Here is a 19,667-nt window from a genome sequence, read left to right on the forward strand (position 1 = left end):
CGATAGCCTCTTTCCCCACACTTAGCCTGTCATTTCTGTTGTTCATGTAGTTTTCTAGGTAGTTAACCATACTTCATACAAGTTGTGGTTCCAGTTCTGCTCTTTTGGGTTTTCTATTCATAAACAGCAATCTCCTGAAGATAAAAGAAGGCTCTTCCTCTTTAAGCAGCAGACAGAAATATAGTTTTTTTTTGGGGGTTTGAATTTTCATGTGTAATTACTGCAGTTGTCTGTAGGAGACTCTTGTGGTTTTTCTCAGCTACCTTTCTTAAAGACATATGCAGATAGCCAGATAGCGCACATGGCACTGACCTACTGTGGGGGACTCACAGTTTTGAGACTTAGGGAGTGTATCGCCACTTCCGTCATTGAATGCCAGTCCCAGAGCAGTTGCATTAGGCTGGAGGACTGGAGGTGGAGCCTTTTTTGCTCACGGCAGCAAGTTCCCTTCTCTTTTCTCTCCCCTGGCGGCGGCGCGTGCATTGGCTCTTCAAGCTGCCTGTGCTGCTCCGTGGAGTGAAAAAGGCAGGGTGTGCTCACAGACTGTGCTACAAACTGCAGTTTCTATTTGGGGTGCTCACAGAGAAGAACACCAGGAAAGACAGACAGGACCAGTGCCATGGGCCAGCTTTGCTGCTTTCCTTTCTCAAGAGATGAAGGAAAAATCAGTAAGTGGATTTGTACTGTGCAGAATCCTAAGTGCTTGACTATTTTGTGCAGTTGTCTTCTAGGGGTAGTTTTGCTTTTTTTTTTAGTAGGAAAGATAGCAGACTAATCAGTTGTGATTTTTAATATGCAATTGTTAAAGGTACTGGTAGGAGTGTAGTTACAAATTAAGTATAAAAGTACAGTAACTCAGTAGGTGAGCTATATTAAAAATACTAAATATTGAAATGTCACTTGTGATTCTTCTCTGTTGGTACTCTCCCAGCTCATTTTTATCATACTACATTAGAGTCAGTTTAGGTTTGAGTTTCTTTAAATCACTGCATTCAATTTGATATACTGGACAACCAGACTTCATTTTTTTAATCTGAAACTGGCATATTTTCTAAGCAATGCTCAACAGTAACAGATAGAGAGGTAAAGCTGGTTCTAAAATGACACGTATTAGACACTTAAATATATTTTCATGTGTCCCTTGCTTTGTTCTTCCTGGAAGGGATTTAAGTGTGCCTGTGAGACCACTCTAAACAAGTGATGCCTCTTTGCTTCTAGCAGAAACCTCATGGAATCTGCCTAAATGAATGTTGAATTCCACAGCTGATTATGCCCAGAAAAGAGAACTTAAAGTGGTGCCATTTGCAATGAATTTTGTTCCTCACTGGCTTATGTGTATTCACTTACACTTTAGCTTTGTTAAATGGATTACTGGCATTTTAATTAGTATGCTGAATAGAGTTTGCCTTACCCTAGTTGCCCAGAAATAGGGAATTTTTACTTCCTTTTCAATATAATGTTTCTAGTCATACTTGCTAAATTTGCAGCCACATTGCTGTCACATCAGTGCTTGATTCTAATTTAAATAGGTCCATGGAATTTCATCATATCTGGTTCAGATACTCAGAGATCCACATCTGGTTTATATTTCCTGTTGCTTGTTCTTCAGAAACTAGCCAGGGACTGTTTAAAAAAATAATACATATGCTATACCTGTTCACTTGGGAAATAAGACAGTTTTTACAGTAACTGTTTTGGGAATGCTTTGGAATAAATGCCGAAGTCTCCTAACACTGGAAAGTGTGGAACATTTGATTGTTAACAGGGAGCTAATAAACTGTGCTCTAAATTTTACTTGTGAAATGATACTATACAGTATGTGACAATCCCACTCTTACAACTTGAGATGACCTTACAACAAAATCATTCACTTTCTAACAAAGAGCACTGGCATTCATTTAGCAGCTCAAGACTTTTCAGGTTATTTGTCAGAATGATTTATTTGTAGTTCCTAAAGATTTTGGTTGGTTGATCTTTTTCTCGGGGAATGCTTCTCTCTGGAAATCCTCGGCAAGATGCAGGGATAGTGAATTCTTTCCCCACCCTCTTCACTTTCTATTCCACTGCTCAGGGTTTTCCCTTGGAGTGCCTGCTCTCCTGTTTTATTTCTCTTCTTCCCCTGTCTGTAAGCATCTTTTGGCTCCATCTGAAGAAGTCAAGTTTCCGCTCCAGAAGGTATTTGTTCTTTTCTGTCTTTCTTATCAGGGACTGTTGGAGAACAGTCTTCTGTTTTATATCGGTGCTTCCTAATATTGCTGGACAGGAAGTAATATGTACTGCTTTTTGGATTTCTTGTCTCAAATTCCAAACTTTAAGAAAAATAATGAAGGTAGAGCACCATATTTGAAGTGAAGCCCGAGTCTGTACATGCAAATTCTGGTTAAAAGAAATGCATTTGCACCCCCGCCCCCGTTCACTCCTGATGGCCCTCTGGTCTTCTCCATTCTCTCCCCATTATTCTTTCTTCTGTCTGCTTTTGTGGATACTCCACTGTTTTTCTCCTCCTAATCTGCTTCATACTCCATTCACACACCCCATCCACACACATGCACATTGTAGAGATGTTTCCTGATGCAGTGTTTAATTTCTCTGCTATAGGATGGTCTAAAGAGAGGCTTCTGTGCCAGGCACTCCTGTCCTTCTGGTAATGTATGCCTAACAGTACTTATAAAGGGGACATTTAAAAAGTGGCAGAGAATTTATTGCTCAGCATGCCTCAGAGAACATATACATTAGCACCGACTGTGGGTATCCAGTCTGTAAGTTGTGCCGATAATGTGAAAGAATCCATAATAGACATTTGGGAGGGTCCAGCATTTTTCTGATTTTGCTGCTGGATTGTACAGTTACCTCCTGGGTCTTATGTATTTTTTGTGTCATCACCTAACAGCCTTGTTAGCCTACACTGAGGAATGTACTATCTGCTAAATACTACTAAAAGCAGAGCATCTCGGAATGCTTTGAAATAAATGCATCTACTAAAACCAGAGCAGAGAAATGTGAATGCCCACTCCTTCTAATTCTGTACCAGGCAGTGGCTCTAGAATGTTCCTCCTTGAAGGTAGCCCAAATTATGCAGAATTTGATGAGTTTTTGGTGAAGGTTTAAATGTGTGGGTGTTATTCTCAAAACACAGGTGAGTTGGAAAGCTCGTCCTCTGCAGTCCTACAGAGATACAGCAAGGATATACCCAGTTGGCCAAGTGGTAAGAGTCAAGTGACCCCTTCCTTCTCCTGCTGCTGTTTTATCCTGCTTTTGCCCTTTGGTGGTGGTGGTAGATAGAAATAATTCTAATTTAATTGATTTATTAGTGCTACTATTTTAGTCTATTGATAGTAAACAATGATTTTTTTAAATCAACTAGTCGTGCAGAAGCCTAAGCTGTAGAAAGTTGACTATATGCATAGCCAGAAATATTTTTAATGCAATTTTGATTGATACATAACAAATGTACATGTTTTTGGGGTACATGTGATATTTTGATACATTCCTACAATGTGTAAGGGTCAAATCAGGGTAATTAAGATATCCATCACCTCAAACATTTATCATTTCCCTGTGGCAGGAGCTATTTTGGAATGTACAATAAATTGTTTTTAACTATAGTCACCTTACTGTGCTGTCAAACGTTAGTTCCAATCTAACCGTGTTTGTACATATTAACTTCTCATCATCTCCCTCCCTGACAACTTCCCAGCCTCTGATAACCATACTCTAGCTCCATGAGATGCACATTTTTTTAAACTCCAACATAGTGAGAACATACAATATTTGTCTTTCTGTGCCTGGCTTATTTTACTTCCTATAATGACCTACATTTCCAGCTATGTTGCTGAAAATGACAGATTTTATTCTTTTTTATGGCTGAATTGTATTCCATAATATACCACATTTTTATTATCCATGATGGACAGTTAGGTTGATTCCATATTGGGCTCTTGTGAATAATGCTGCAGTGAATGTCGGGGTGCAGGTATCCCTTTGATACACTGATTTCCTTTTCTGTGGATAAATACTCGGTAGTGGGATTGCTAGAAATTTTGCCAATAGGCTGAATAGTCAAAAACAGCAGAGCTTGTCATGGTTTATTTATTAATTACTACAGCACAAAACAGCTTTTTGTTTAAATCTTGGAAGTTAAATATTTTTCCAAACTGTACACTTTTTGTTACCACAGTAAGAATATACTGTCAATAAATTCATGTTTCTTGGAAGATTAGGCTCTTTCTATTGCTAACAGGAATATTCTTAACATTAAAAATTACTGTATATATTATAGGATTAACAAATAGTATAGATAATTTCCAATGTAGTTTTCGCTGACTACTTATATACAATGTGATTCTTTGAATTACCTAATTTCTCATATTGAGCTGCCTGAGAGGAATGTCCACCATGAACAGAAATGTCATTGCAGATAACCACAGTGGTCAATAGGCCTCTGCATATTGGCTTACTATCTCATTAAGCAAAACTCAAAAGAAAGCTTAATAACTATATTAACTTCTGTAACTAATTAGAAAATGTTGTATTTTCTCTTTTCCTGTTGCAGATGTTCCCATTTTGAAGTACATTGCTTTTATATAGAATTAAGTAGATGAATGACTAAAGATCAACTGACCTACCTGATCAGTTAGTCAGTCTGTTGTCACTGGAAGTATTCAAGGATAGGATGGGGATATCATGATGACATCACCTTATAGGGGTGTCATAGAGGGAGAATGGACTTGATAATGAATGAATACATTGACAACTCAGTTTCTTTCTAGCCCTGATATTCTGTGATGGCTAAAAAGAAAATATTAGAATAAGTTTGTGTTTTAACAAGACACATTTTAACTTTATACATGAAATATGTGTTATTATAGTCTTTTTGTATGGGATGAATTACTGGGACCATTTGTAGTACTCATTTTATAAATATGAGTCAGATGTTGAGATAATTTCTGATGGTATTATATTAATTCGTAAGTTGAGGTATGCAGTGAATAATATCTGGTGAATACATATATATAACTGTAATTACCATAAAGGTGATCAAATTTTACTCAAGGAAATCTATATTTGGATTTTCCAATTGTCTAGGAGGCTTCCTAGAAATCCTATAGCCTTATACTTTGCTTTTCTCATTTGCACCTGATATGCTGACTTCATGGTTACATTTCATATGTCTGTTCTGTCTTATCACATGGATTTCAAACAACCCATATTCAGCGTATGTGTCGTATATCTCTCTTAGTAGCACCAGATCCTAACATAGTGTCTTACCCAGAGGAGGCATGTTCTAAATGCTTGTCAATGAAGGGAATGATACATATTTCTTATTGTGAATGTGAGAGAGCTTCAGTGTCAATCATCCTATCAAAGGATAGAATATGGAATAACTTTGATTAATGTTGGAACCCGGAAGAGCTTTGGTTATTGAACGTACCAGAGAAATATTTTAACAGGCTCACACTTAATCTTTACATCCTGGGCCCCAGGGAATGTGGATAGGGAACCATCAGGGGACAGTGACACTTTATTTTTCTTCTTTGCCAGTAAAAATGTGTTTGCTCACAGGGAACACAGCATAATTCCAGTTCTGCTACTGCCTATTGAAAACATTCGGCCCATTGCATGGCATGCAGTTCTTACTGTAGACAGAGCACAGGCCTGGGAAGAGAGAGAACTGGGTGAGAAACCTAGCTCTGCTACTACATCCTGTTAGACTCTGAGTGAGATGCTAACATCTCAGCACTTCAGTTCCTCAGATTTAAGAAGTGGGGGATTGAACTACTCTTGTTTTGAAAGTTTATTTATTTTTTGCCCAATTGCCCCTTAGAGCTAAGAGTCTAAGGAATAAAAGAATGAGTGATACAGATGTGTTGCAATTTTTTCTTCCTTCTCCTCCAAATCTTCCTCTTTTACTTCCCTTCTTTCTCTTTCTCCTCTTCTTAATTTAATACTTACTGTGTGCCAGGTACTATGTTAGGATTATGTTCAAGACTGTTTATTAAATGCAACTATTAGAAGAAAATACATGCTCCCCTGTCTCATTTAAGAGGGTAAGTTGCTGAAAGCCAGCAGTGTTGGATATTTCTTAGTTATAGACCTCCGGGGTACCATGGGGCCGAGAGCTGGCAGAAACCTGGGATCCCAGGCAGCTCAGTATCTGCTGCCCACTTTCTGAAGCAGTGAAGTCAGAGGTGTTCTGTGTAACCTGAGACTACATTTTGCATAAGATTTCTGTGGGTAATATTGTGGTGGTAACAGAAATGGTGTACAAGGTAAAACAAACAGTTAACCATAGTCACAAAAGATTAGATTTTCCCTTTATTAAATAATGTATACTAGGAGGCTTATGTTTCTAAAATCAAGTAAAGGAACATTAGAGCAAATGCTAGTAGTTACTATTCTTACTTTCCTGATTCCTTCTGTTAATTCATAGGCTATGTGGTAACTGTATTCCTTCTTGTTGGTATTCTGACATTTTTAGAGTTTGCAGGATTCTACCATCAAGTGCTGAATAATTTTCATTAGGAATAGCAAGGCTGTAGAATTGTCCCCAGCCCCTAGTAGAGCCATTGACTACCATGAGCTGTATCCAGAAGCCCTGGCCTTCAGCAGTGTGACGTGGTCTGTCCTGTGTCATTTTCATGGAGGGCCATGAAAGAAGTGGGACTCTGATATACAGAGAGCTTTCTCTCTGTTACTCCTACCTGGAGTATTTTTTTTTAAGAGATGGCCAGGCAGGTCTCAAAATCCTGGCCTCAAGCAATCCTCTTGCCTCAGCCTCCCTAAGTATTGGGATTATAGGTGTGAGCCACTGCACCCAGCCATGGATTTGCATTTTAATAAGACCAGATTATCTCAAGTGCTCTTGGGAAACATTTATAATAAAATAAAACAAAAAATAAAAAATAAGCAATGGTGATGACTTAGTCCAAAATAATCTCTAGTGGCAGAGTTTCAGGCATTAAGTTAAGGCTAGTAAAACTCTTTCAGGACATCTGACAAATCACTTTCTATAGATAAGTGTCTTCTGTTTAATTTTGGCCACACTTAACATGTAGGTCCTTGAACTTTGATCCACAAACTTCTGATACCGATAGTAAAGAAACTCAAAAGAGCTTCAAAATTCTCAGTGTCTATATGGTAGAAAAATAGAGGCTTTGGAGACGAAATGGTTCAGTTTGTGCTTTTGGTTCTGACATTTACCATTTAACTTCTCTAAGTTTTTTTCTGTATCTTTGTCTTAAATAGTATCTACCTATTTTGAAAGTTAAATCAGCTAATGCCTATAAAATTTCTGACACTGTGCTTGGCCTATAAATTTCTCTACAGCAAATAGTGTGTTAACCGCATAGCCTCAGTCAGCTTAGAAGTCAGCTTGAACTTGAGCAACGTGGCGAAAAACTCCCTCTACAAAAAAATTAGCTGGGTGTGATAATATGCACCTGTAGTCCCAACTATTCGAGAGGCTGAGATGGGAGGGTTGCTTGAGCCCAGGAGTTCAAGGCTGCAGTGAGCTATGATTGTACCATTGGACTCTAGCCTGGGTGACAGAGTGAGAACTTGTCTCAAAAAAAAAAAAGCTTGGCAGAACTATGCTTTTAGGCACTTGGAATGTCAGACCTTGAATTGTTGAGTAGACTTGCAACATTGATCTGCACAGCCTCATTTTCTATGGGAACCTCTTTCCCCGTCTTCTTGCGGTCCTGTCCATCATGAGGCCTTACCTCCTGCTCCAGGAGAGACATGTGATCCCAGCAAAGTCAACTGTGATCTTCCTTGAGATTTGATAGTCTGTCTTCTTTTTGGGTTGTGAGCAGAAAGGCTACCATCCTAAGATTATAGTACTTGATACTATAGAGCAAGTGCAATGAGGAAGAGCCTTTTTGAGAATGGAGCCAGCACAGAGGAAAGTAAGCCTAGGGAAGGAGAGACAGTCCTGATGAATGTTTGAGCCTCTGAGTTCAGCCATGCCTAAGACCTCCACTACGTGAAGCGGTGAATCCTCTCCTTTGCTTACACTTGCTTGATTTAGGGGACACTCAGTGTGTATATAGATAGAAATAAACCCATAGTTATGCCAAACTGATTTCTAAGGTGATTGTGGTTACACAATTAATATACTTTTTTCTTGCAGGGAAATTATATTTACTGAGTTTATTAGATGCCCAGTCCCAGTGTATATTCTGAAACAAATATTACCAAACCTAGTGAAGAAGCGAGAGCTCTCTGACTTATTCTTCATGTTCCATTTTAGTTGCAGTGAAATTAGCCTTAAATCATAGCTGCTGTTACTAAGATTCACTTCAATTAAAATTGTTGAGCCCATCACTCAGCACACTCTGAGCCGGGTGTTCTGGCAGGTACAATGATGAGTAACCCATGGTTTCTACTATTGGCTTCTTTCTTTAAAAAGTTACATCGCCTTGTAAAAAGAAATATGTGAGATCTCAAAAGTTTATTATGCCTTGAACATAAAAAGCCAAGATAAAGGATCTTGACTGATGCTTTCAGTCTAACAAGCAAAGCCATGCCTCTTACATGCCCGGGAAGTTCCATAGCTAAGTCACTGAAAGTGAGAGTTAATTGCTACCAAAATTGAAAATTACCTTAAGCTCCTATCACAGGCAGGATTTACAACGTGACATGAGCAAACAGTTCCTATAGCAAACATCTTAGCAAGTAAAATCTTCTGTGACTAACATTTATAATGTCAGAGTTACAAGTTAACAGACCTTGAAACTGTTAAAATAAATCTTTCAGTTGCATAGTTAAGTTCTTTGCAAATAGTCACAGACGAAAGTGGAACTGTATGATGAAAGTATAAAGAATATCTTTAACTTAAATTATATGCTAACTAGAACATAAATGCTGTTAATTTTATTAAAGACCAAGTCACAGATATTTGAGGCTTATAATTTTCTGCATTTAGATACTTTTTCCCAAAACTTACGGATTTAGTCAAGAACATTAATGAAACTATTATATATATATATATATATGAACTTATTACATATATATAGTGTGCCAGAGAGAAAGTGGTGTACAAACAAGACGCTTGGCTTTGGAGTCAGAAGGATTTCACATTCCCAAGGGAGACAGAGCTCACCCAGTTACCTAGTTTGTAATGCTGATGGGAGAGGGAAGAAGGAATTGCGTGGAAAGGGTGATTCACTCTTAATGCCCTGGCTCAGAGCCCCTCCCCGCCTCTCTTCTGACTCTGCGGTCAGATAGTTGTTGGCATTTGTAATGTGAATTATATCAGGTTTCAGTTTGATGTCTCATATCTGACTGTTTAAGCAAAAATAAAATTCACACTTTCTAAGCATTTTAAATGTTCAGCTAAAGTTAGCTGTAAAATGCAGCCTTTTCAGGGTTTGATTGATAGCTGATAAACTGGCAAGCAGATGACTTGTTAATCTCAGACTTGCTATCTAGGGCTGTTGTAGTCAGACCTTGTTAAGAGTACTGGCCAGCTGGAGCATGTGTCCTGAGGGAGGCCAGAATGGTGAGGGGCCTGGAAACCACGTCACAGGAGGAAGGCTGAAGGACTCAGCCGGCTTAGCTGGGAGGAGAGAAGGCAGAGAATTAGTCGTCTTAAAACATTTAGAGGGCTCTTTAATGTGGAAACAAAAGAAGAAGTTGTTTTGTGTGGCTCTAGGGGAACAGAATTAGGACAGTGGGTGTTAGTTTAACACATTTTCTTTTGGTGGTCTTAGAAGCCAGTGGTAAAGATACATGAAACCCAATAGTATTCTAATTAGGTTTGCAATAAATCTTGTTTTAAAGAATGAAAATACTGAAATGGGATAATAAAATAGAGATGTTGTCATAGTCAAATTTTGCATAATAAATTGCCTGAGAGAAAAATTTTAAGGCAGAATTTTCAAACTATTTTAAGTCACCAAACAATTTAAATAGAAGACCAAATTTTTCTTAAATTTTATTTTGAGTTCCAGGATACATGTGGGGGTGTGCAGGTTTGTCACATAGGTAAACGTGTGCCATGGTGGTTTGCTCCACCTGTCAGCCCATCACTCAGGTATTAAGCCCTGCATATATTAGCTATTTATCCAGATGCTCTCTTGCCGGTCATCCCTACAACAGGCCCTGGTGTGTGTTCTTCCCCTCCCTGTGTCCATGTGCTCTCATTGTTCAGCTCCCACTTAGAAGTGAGAACATGTAGTGTTTGTTTTTTTCTGTTCCTGTGTTACTTTGCTGAGGATAGTGGCTTCCAGATTCATCTATGTCCCTGCAAAGGACATAATCTCATTCCTTTTTATGGGTGCACAGTATTCCATGGTGTATATGTACCACATTTTCTTTATCCAGTCTATCATTGATGGGCATTTGGGTTGATTCCATGTCATTGGTATTGTGAATATTGCTGCAGTGAATATCCATGTGCATGTATCTTTATAATAGAATGATACATATTTCTTTGGGTATATACTCAGTAATGGGATTGCTGAGTCCAGTGGTATTTCTGGTTCTGGGTCTTTGAGGAATCGCCATGCTGTCTTCCACAATGGTTGAACAAATTTACATTCCCACCAACAGTGTAAAGATGTTCCTATTTCTCCACAGTCTCACCAGCATCTGCTGTTTCTTGACTTTTTGATAATCACCATTCTGACTGGTGTGAGACGGTATCTCATTGTGGTTTTGATTTGCATTTCTCTAATGATCAATGATGTTGAACTTTTTTTCATATGTTTTTTGGCTGCATAAATGTCTTCTTTGAGAAGTATCTGTTCGTGTCTTTTGCCCACTTATTAATGGGGTTGTTTTTTTCTTGTAAATTTGCTCAAGTTCTTTGTAGATTCTGGATATTAGACCTTTGTCAGATGGATAGATTGCAAAAGTTTTCTCCCATTCTTTAGGTTGTCTGTTCACTATGATGATAGTTTCTTTTGCTCTGCAGAAGGTTTTTAGTTTAATTAGATCCCACTTGTTAATTTTTGCTTGGAACACCAAAATTTTAATGAAAAAATATCTACCATTTTATTTTCCTTAGTTTATAGTCACTATTAAATGAATATTTTAAATTAATGCCTTTAAGACCAACAAATATGCTTTAAGATAGGAGTATAAGTTACAAGTTCGGGGTCAAATACATTGTTGTAACACTGAGGTACCACATAAAACACCAACTGTTGAACTAATGGTAGTAACAGCTGGCGGTTGGTACCAATGAGTCCTAGAGAGTAGTAAGCTAAGGCGTATTGTCTGTTGTATTATTGTTTTTATAAATATAATTTTTATGAAACTATTTTGTCCAAATTTAGACTTATTTTAAATTAATTTTCTCTAACATGAGTTTGGTAAATATAACATAAAAATGCATTGAGATGCTATTATATACCCAATACTGTCTGTGTTTAACCTACTCAGCCTTCAATGTAAAATGAGATTACAGATTTTATAGAGCCCAAAAATATATAGTACAACTATTAAATTTGAATATTAAATTAAGAGACATACATTGTTTTATGAAGAATCAAGTTCATGAAATACATAGTTTTTCTAAAAACATAAAGCCCATAGCCGTTCCTTTGTACTCTTTGCTTCCGTTGTTCATGTCTTAGTAAATAAAACATTGTGAGGGCAAGTACAGAAATAGTTTGTATCATTTAGAATCCAGCCAAGAAAGTAGAAAGTACACCAGTTGTTTTAATAGAGAGAATTTATTGTAGGGAGTTAAGTAACTTTTAGAGGAATAAAGGGTGGAAAGGCAATACTGAGGGGAAAGATAGTAACTTTTAGGCTGGGCTAACTTGTGGGAAGGACCCCCTTGTAGCCGAGACTCAGACCATTGAGGAGAGGTCTCTAATGAGGTGCCCCAGCAGTACAGAATAGGGACCCTCAAAGCTGGGCTTCTGGCTTTTGAGGAGGGGACACTGGCCAACTTTGCTATTGTCTCTAAGGAAATGCAGTGAGGCCAATACCGGGAGTGAGTGAAAAGATGAAAACTAGAGCCAACTGCTATTGGAACCAATTGTCGAAGCAACACTGATGGGAATAATGAACAAATTGCCAAGGGTAAGATCCAGCACATCATGTTGGCTACATTTTAGCAATATATTTTCCCCATTGTTCCAACGTAAGCATTTTGTTTATGCCAATACTCTTGTTTCTTTTGGGCTAAAAACAGTAACTGTATTTTAAAATGATGTATTTTTCACAGTAAAATTCCATAATTTTTTACAAAGTGTGTAAAGATATGACCACTTCAAAAGAAATAGTTTTTTTGAAGAAGTAGCTACATTGCAATAATTCATTAGTTGTTAATAAGACATTTCCAAGGAAAACTCTCACCTAGATCAATTTAACAAACTTAAAAAGAACAAATTGTTTAAAAACTAATCTTTCTCATGGCTTCAGCCTTAAAAAGGGCCAGAGTCTCAGACGTCAGGATGCCAAAGCAGTGGCTGGAATATTGTAAAGTCTGAGGAATTCTTAGAAGGGGGGGAACTAGTCAGCAGCAACAGAAAAGGGCAGTAGAGTCAAGGCAGTGACAGGATAGATGCCAGGAAGTGGCATATATCAAGGCAAATCTGTTCGAGGTTTTATTAGTAAGGAAAATTTAATGGCTCACCTCTGCAAACAACACAGAAGGGTTGCAGATCAGCCTTGAAACTAGCTTACGACACCACCTCTCCATCTCTTCTTTCAGCTTCTTTCTCAGCCTCTCAGGTTCCCTTGCTGGTAGGGCTCTGGCTTCCAGAAGCTTCTGTGTCCTCATTCTCTCAGGCTTCAGTCAGTGATGGGGATGTGACTTCCAGCATTTCTGGAGAACACTCTTACTGCTTGACATTCAAAGATAATTTCCCTCGTCTCGTTCCTATGTATGGAATCTGAGGAAAGGTACAGGTTGTAAACTGCACAACCTATGAGGCAGAATACGCATCGAAGACATTGTAATTTATGTGTTATGGTGTAAAGTGCCTTTCTATATGAATGAAAACAGCATGTTATGCAGATTTCCCAGAAGATGGAAATGAAGTGTCTTAAGGAAGGGTCACTTATAAAAGATCCACGCAGAGCATCATGTGGACTTGAGGTAGCTCTGGATCATCAGCCCTACTGGAGCCAGAGAGAACATGGGAGGAGCAGTTCCAAAGGGACAGATGCAGTGGATACTTGTACAAGAGAAGGGTGAAGGGTAGGTGGGGAAGGGATTTGGGGCAGACCACTGTAAAGTGGATGTGGCCTGGAGCCCTGGGGTGGGGCAGCGATGGAATAGCCACTCTGATCCTACGATACTGTGGCATGGGCTTTGGACTCTTGGCAACGAGAGCATCCCTTTTCACTCTGAATTTTGGGAAGCTCGGAACCCAAAACTTGGCTATCGGGATTTGCGCCTCCTTATTTACCCCTGTTCTTTACTTGCTATTATAATTTATGTTTCCCTTGGGTCCTGATTTTTACTTATAGTGTATCTTTGGCTGTATTTTTTATGCCATCAATTCTATCCAATCTTTTGGGGATTTAACTCAAAAGGAATGACTGGATGGAAAGCATCCCTGTGACTGAAAACATGTATTGATTGTACTAGGAAGGTGAGAGCAAAGCTGAGACCTTGGATGATTGTGACATTTACCACCTGTGCTTAACACACGTTCTCAGGTAGATGTACTTGGAAAGTTGTGTGTAAACTGAACTTGATTCAGTATGGTGCATCTAGAAACTAAAACCATCTGTATCTCACTATTTCTGCTGTGGTCTACTTATATGTCTGCTGGAAGCCTTTTGCAAGCATAACTAGCAATAGTTCTTTTCTTTACCTATCATGGAATATCATTTGGTTGCAAAAGAATGTAAATGTTAGCTATATAGAACAGTGCATAAAATTGTTCACAGTTATTTCAACATTGTTTCAAGAAACAATGGGTAGGTTTCCCATGTTATGTTTGCTTACAGAGATGTTTATCAGGAAGATCATAAATAGCCTTGGACCCTTCTAACTTGAAAGAGGGTCACAGTGTCTCATTTAAATCAAAATGGTGATAATTTTTGCGGAATACCTGAGACTGGGTAATTTATAAAGAAAAGATGTTTCATTGGCTCACAGCTCTGCATGCTGAACAGGAAGCATGGTTCTAGCATCTGCTTATGGTGAGGGCCTCAGGAAGCTTTTACGCATGGCGGGAGCTGAAGTGGGAGCTGGCATGTCGTATGGCAAGAGCAGGAGCAAGAGAGAGTCTGGGGAGAAGTACCACATTCTTAAACAGATCTCACATGAACTTCAGGTGAGAACTCACTCATTATCATGAAGACAGCACCAGGCCATTTATGAGGGATCTGCCCGGTGACCCAAATGCCTCCCACCAGGCCCCACCTTCAACACTGGGAATTATATTCCAACAAGAGATTTGGAGGGGAGAAACATCTAAACCATATTAATAGCTGACTTTAGTGTTGCTTACTATAGGCCAAGCACGATGCTAAGTGCTTTGTATTATTTTCTTTTCCTTTTTTTTTGAGACAGACTCTTGCTCTGTTGCCCAGGCTGGAGTGCAGTGGGGCAATTTTGGCTCACTGCAACCTCCGCCTCCTGGGTTCAAGCAATTCTCTTGCCTCAGCCTCCCAAGTAGCTGGAATTACAGGCACACACCACCATACCCAGCTAATTTTTGTATTTTTAGTAGAGATGGGGTTTCGCCATGTTGCCCTGGCTGGTCTCAAACTTCTGACCTCAAGTGATCTGCCCGCCTCTGCTCCCAAAGTGCTGGGATTGCAGGCAGTTGTGTATTATTTTCTTACTTAATTTTCACAGCAGCCCTGTGGAATAGAATTACTGTTTTCCCTGGCTTACAAATAAAGTGGGCCATAGAGGGGCTGAGCAGCTTTTACAGGGATACCGAGTAGGGAGTTGGGGAGCTAGGATTCCAGCCCAGGTAATTCTGACCCTGTAACTCAAGAGAAAGCACTATAAATAGTTTCTGGTTAGCAGTCTCATTTTAGAGCAAAAAACATGTTACAGAAGTGATCATAGAAATACAGTTCCATTTGTCAGATGTGGAACAGCATTATGGTATAATGGCAAAAGTGTGATGTTTTAGAGCCACATGGGTCTACATTTCACTTTGTCAGTTTTTTAGTTGTGTAGACTTAGGCAAGTCTCATGGCTTTTCTGACTCTTGTTTGTAAAGGAGTGATGAGAAAGCTTTTTGACTTCAATGTGTGGGGAAAAAAACCCAGGCACGTAATAGGTGCTTAGTATGATGTAGGTTCATTATTACTAAAAGGATCCATAAATATCATTGTCACAACTAAGTAAAGAAGTAATATATGTTGGAAAATATAAATGTGCAGAGTTTTGAGGGTCAGCGAGCAGGACACTGGGTCTTGGAAGCAGCTGGTGGTGAAAGAACATGACCCCTCACCTTCAGAGATCCTGGAAAGAAACCCTCAGCAGCCACAGAGGGGCCAACTCTGACTTACTCTTCAGGGAGGAACAGTGGGACATTGTTGAGGACAAGACTGGGATTGTCTCTGACTTCCTTCTTCTAATCATCTTGTTGGCTCCCTGCTTTTTCCACGGCAATTAATCTTGCCTTTAGGGTGCCTGCAGAGGAAGCCCAGCATGCTAGTGACTGTTCTTAGTGTACCCTGGTACACATGCACTTGTTCCCTACAGAGAGCTGAAATACCTTTGCCCGAGAGCAGTTCTTGTACACATGGAGATCAAGAGCTTGAGAAGCAAATGGCAACTGATGGGCCAAATTAATTTATATTTACATATCATCAGTGTATTATTACTCAATGAGTTTAAATGCTAGTTTAATTTCCTACCATGAGAATTTACATACTCGAAGAACTTTAATGAACAGTAGACATCACCAAAGAGAACTTTAAAACAATTTAGTTTTTGTCTGAATACTTTTTAGAGCCTCTCGTGAATTGATAATCTTAGGCCACTGAGGAAAGAAATGTCCTAAATTACTTTCTTCAGTCATTCCTTGTGAAGCTAGAGCAATAAATGTATGAGGTCACCAAGCTTCAGGTTGTTTTCTTTAACAGTATGCTGTGTCTCTCTATTCATTTTTATGATATTCCTGGAAAGACTGTCCAAAGCTGACCCATTCTGTTGATTTTGTTTTAACGATTAATTGATTTATCTTCTCTTTTATATCACACTCTCTGTATCTGATCCATTATCATTACTTTTATAATTTTTGTATCACACTCTCTGTATCTGATCCATTATCATTACCTTTATAATTTTTGTATCACACTCTCTGTATCTGATCCATTATCATTACCTTTATAATTTTTGTATCACACTCTCTGTATCTGATCCATTATCATTACTTTTATAATTTTTGTATCACACTCTCTGTATCTGATCCATTATCATTACCTTTATAATTTTTGTATCACACTCTCTGTATCTGATCCATTATCATTACCTTTATAATTTTTGTATCACACTCTCTGTATCTGATCCATTATCATTACCTTTATAATTTTTGTATCACACTCTCTGTATCTGATCCATTATCATTACTTTTATAATTTTTGTATCACACTCTCTGTATCTGATCCATTATCATTACTTTTATAATTTTTGTATCACACTCTCTGTATCTGATCCATTATCATTACCTTTATAATTTTTGTATCACACTCTCTGTATCTGATCCATTATCATTACCTTTATAATTTTTGTATCACACTCTCTGTATCTGATCCATTATCATTACTTTTATAATTTTTGTATCACACTCTCTGTATCTGATCCATTATCATTACCTTTATAATTTTTGTATCACACTCTCTGTATCTGATCCATTATCATTACCTTTATAATTTTTGTATCACACTCTCTGTATCTGATCCATTATCATTACTTTTATACTTTTTGTATCACACTCTCTGTATCTGATCCATTATCATTACCTTTATAATTTTTGTATCACACTCTCTGTATCCGATCCATTATCATTACCTTTATAATTTTTGTATCACACTCTCTGTATCCAATCCATTATCATTACCTTTATAATTTTTGTATCACTCTCTGTATCTGATCCATTATCGTTACTTTTATAATTTTTGTATCACACTCTCTGTATCTGATCATCATTACATTTATAATTTTTGTATCACACTCTTCTGTATCCGATCCATTATCATTACCTTTATAATTTTTGTATCACACTCTCTGTATCCGATCCATTATCATTACCTTTATAATTTTTGTATCACTCTCTGTATCTGATCCATTATCATTACTTTTATAATTTTTGTATCACACTCTCTGTATCTGATCATCATTACATTTATAATTTTTGTATCACACTCTCTGTATCTGATCCATTGTCATTACTTTTATAATTTTTGTATCACACTCTCTGTATCTGATCCATTATCATTACCTTTATAATTTTTGTATCATACTCTCTGTATCTGATCCATTGTCATTACTTTTATAATTTTTGTATCACTCTCTGTATCTGATCCATTATCGTTACTTTTATAATTTTTGTATCACACTCTCTGTATCTGATCATCATTACATTTATAATTTTTGTATCACACTCTCTGTATCTGATCCATTATCATGACTTTTATAATTTTTGTATCACACTCTCTGTATCTGATCCATTATCATTACTTTTATAATTTTTGTATCACACTCTCTGTATCTGATCCATTATCGTTACTTTTATAATTTTTGTACCACACTCTGTATCCGATCCATTATCATTACTTTTATAATTCCGGGTAAACTTGCTTGACAGATTGATTAGTATTCACAAGCAAGATGTACTGACCAAATATTTCTGTGTACCTGGATTTTCATGTTTAGACTTCAAAGAAAAACAGTGGCAGTTAAACCTATTTTATATGTTTGCTAGCTGAATAACTAGATAGAAAAATTCACAGAGTAAGCCATATTCTACACACTCATCCAAAAAGTTTTTGGTTTAGGATTAGTCAGCTGAGTTAAAGATTGCAGAGTTAGTTCTGAATAATTTTTGAAAATATGATGAAATAATACTTTAATATAATGTTTCACCATGTGATATCTAAAGTGTTTTAATGCTCTTGGTCACTCTGTATTTTTGCTGACATTGTAGGCCCTCTCACCGAGCATAATGACTGGATATTGGCATCAAAGTTAAAATGAAGCAGAAACACTGGTCAATGGCATATCTTAACGTTTTCCTATAAAATAATCGGAATGTTCTGAGACTGAAGCTTATATGTTGTAACATTAGTTGTTTTCTGAAAGTTGAATTTTCTTTAACATTACACTTTACAGATTGAAATAAGCAACCCTTAAAACAAGCCTTAACAATTTGTATATGTCTCAGAATCTGGAAGTGCAATGTGATCATATTAGGTGCTTGAGAAATAGTTGATATGCAAACTCCTCATTGTATCCTCCTGGAGACTTCAAAGTCTCTCCCTTGCATACGTTTTCAGCCTCATCATTCTCTTCCTGCCCACCTCATCAGTTATTACCACAGCAGGTTCTGCTGCCATAAAACAAGCCAAGCTGGTCTTAACTCTCTCTCATGGCATTTCTTCCCTGGACCACCTGAGAAATACTTATTCACTCTATGCAATTCAGCTCAAACATCACCCCCTGCATGACACTTTTTGAAATATTTCCCCCAGACAGAATTCACCACTGGCTACTTTGTGCACCCTTCTATATCTACATCTTTACTTCAGAGCATTCATGATCTCTTATTTATTTAATGTGTTTCTACCTCTACTGAATCGCAGATTTCCTGAAGGCAGGGCCCATATCGGATTCATTTCTGTATTTATAGCATGAAGCTTATCACAAAAGAGGATGCTCAATGAATACAGAGGGAAAGAAAGATGAAAGCATGGAAAGGAAGGAAGGGAAGAAGGGAGAAAGGGAGGGAGGACTTGTATTGCCTTAAAAGGTAGGTAGGGAGGGAGGGAGGGAGGGAGGGAGGGAGGGAGGGAGCGAGGGAAGGAGGAAGTAATTGCATTGCATTAATCAGTACCATTATTTAGTATTGGACATTTCAAGCTGAGAGTGAAATCTTCTAAATTTTCTGTTTTCTAATTGAATAATCATTAAATTATGTGCTATTTCTCATATAATATTTCTCTCATGTGTACCTTCATTTTCCCAGAATGAGAGTACTGTGAAGTATACCTACCTGCCTGGGGGTGGGTGTCTTAGATGGACTAAGCTTTCTAATTCCTAGTGAGGAAATTCACTTTCCATCACTACTGCTACGTGATCATAGGCAATTTATACAAGCCTCATTGTCCCTACTTGTGACATGGGAAGAATGACATTTAATCTACCTCATAAGGTTTCTGTGATAAGCAAATGAAATCATGTTTCTGAAAACACTTTGGAAAGTAGGAAGTGTTACCTGAACAAGTAGAAAAAAGTGTTCCTGTTCCTACTGTTAGTAAGTTGGCATCATGGAAACTTTCTCAGCCTGTGAAACCTGATTTTGGTGTGTCCTTACTGCTTCTAAAAGAGGTAAAGTAATACCTGCACCGTATGATTTATTTTACTAGATTACATTAATGGCAACATTTATTCTGCTGACATACGTTGGTGAACACTGCCTTCAGAACAGGAAAGTGGCATTATTTCTGCTTAAATCAATTCCTAGCCTAGGATATCAGCCTAGAAAGAAAAGTCTATATTATCATGAGCAGGT

The 19,667-nt window shown here is 37.9% G+C and overlaps 1 protein-coding gene across 7 annotated transcripts in view; it reads left to right on the plus strand.

Annotated features, from left to right (window-relative positions):
• AKAP7 (A-kinase anchoring protein 7) overlaps window positions 1-19,667 on the plus strand; it is a 148,919-nt gene that overhangs the window by 112,513 nt on the left and 16,739 nt on the right. For 2 of the 7 annotated variants that reach the window (XM_008995075.5, XM_054254441.2), the window contains exon 1: window positions 548-668. The exons of 4 other annotated variants lie outside the window; for them this stretch is intronic. In XM_008995075.5, coding sequence (XP_008993323.1) covers window positions 620-668 — 49 coding nt within the window. In that variant the 5' untranslated portion in view covers window positions 548-619. Of the gene's footprint in view, window positions 1-547; window positions 669-3,136; window positions 3,206-19,667 lie in introns of those variants that run through there. One more of the 7 variants, XM_008995074.5, reaches the window with a different exon arrangement.

The sequence above is a fragment of the Callithrix jacchus genome, chromosome 4 (genome assembly GCF_049354715.1).
Source record: "Callithrix jacchus isolate 240 chromosome 4, calJac240_pri, whole genome shotgun sequence".
Classification (NCBI taxonomy): Eukaryota; Metazoa; Chordata; class Mammalia; order Primates; family Cebidae; genus Callithrix; species Callithrix jacchus.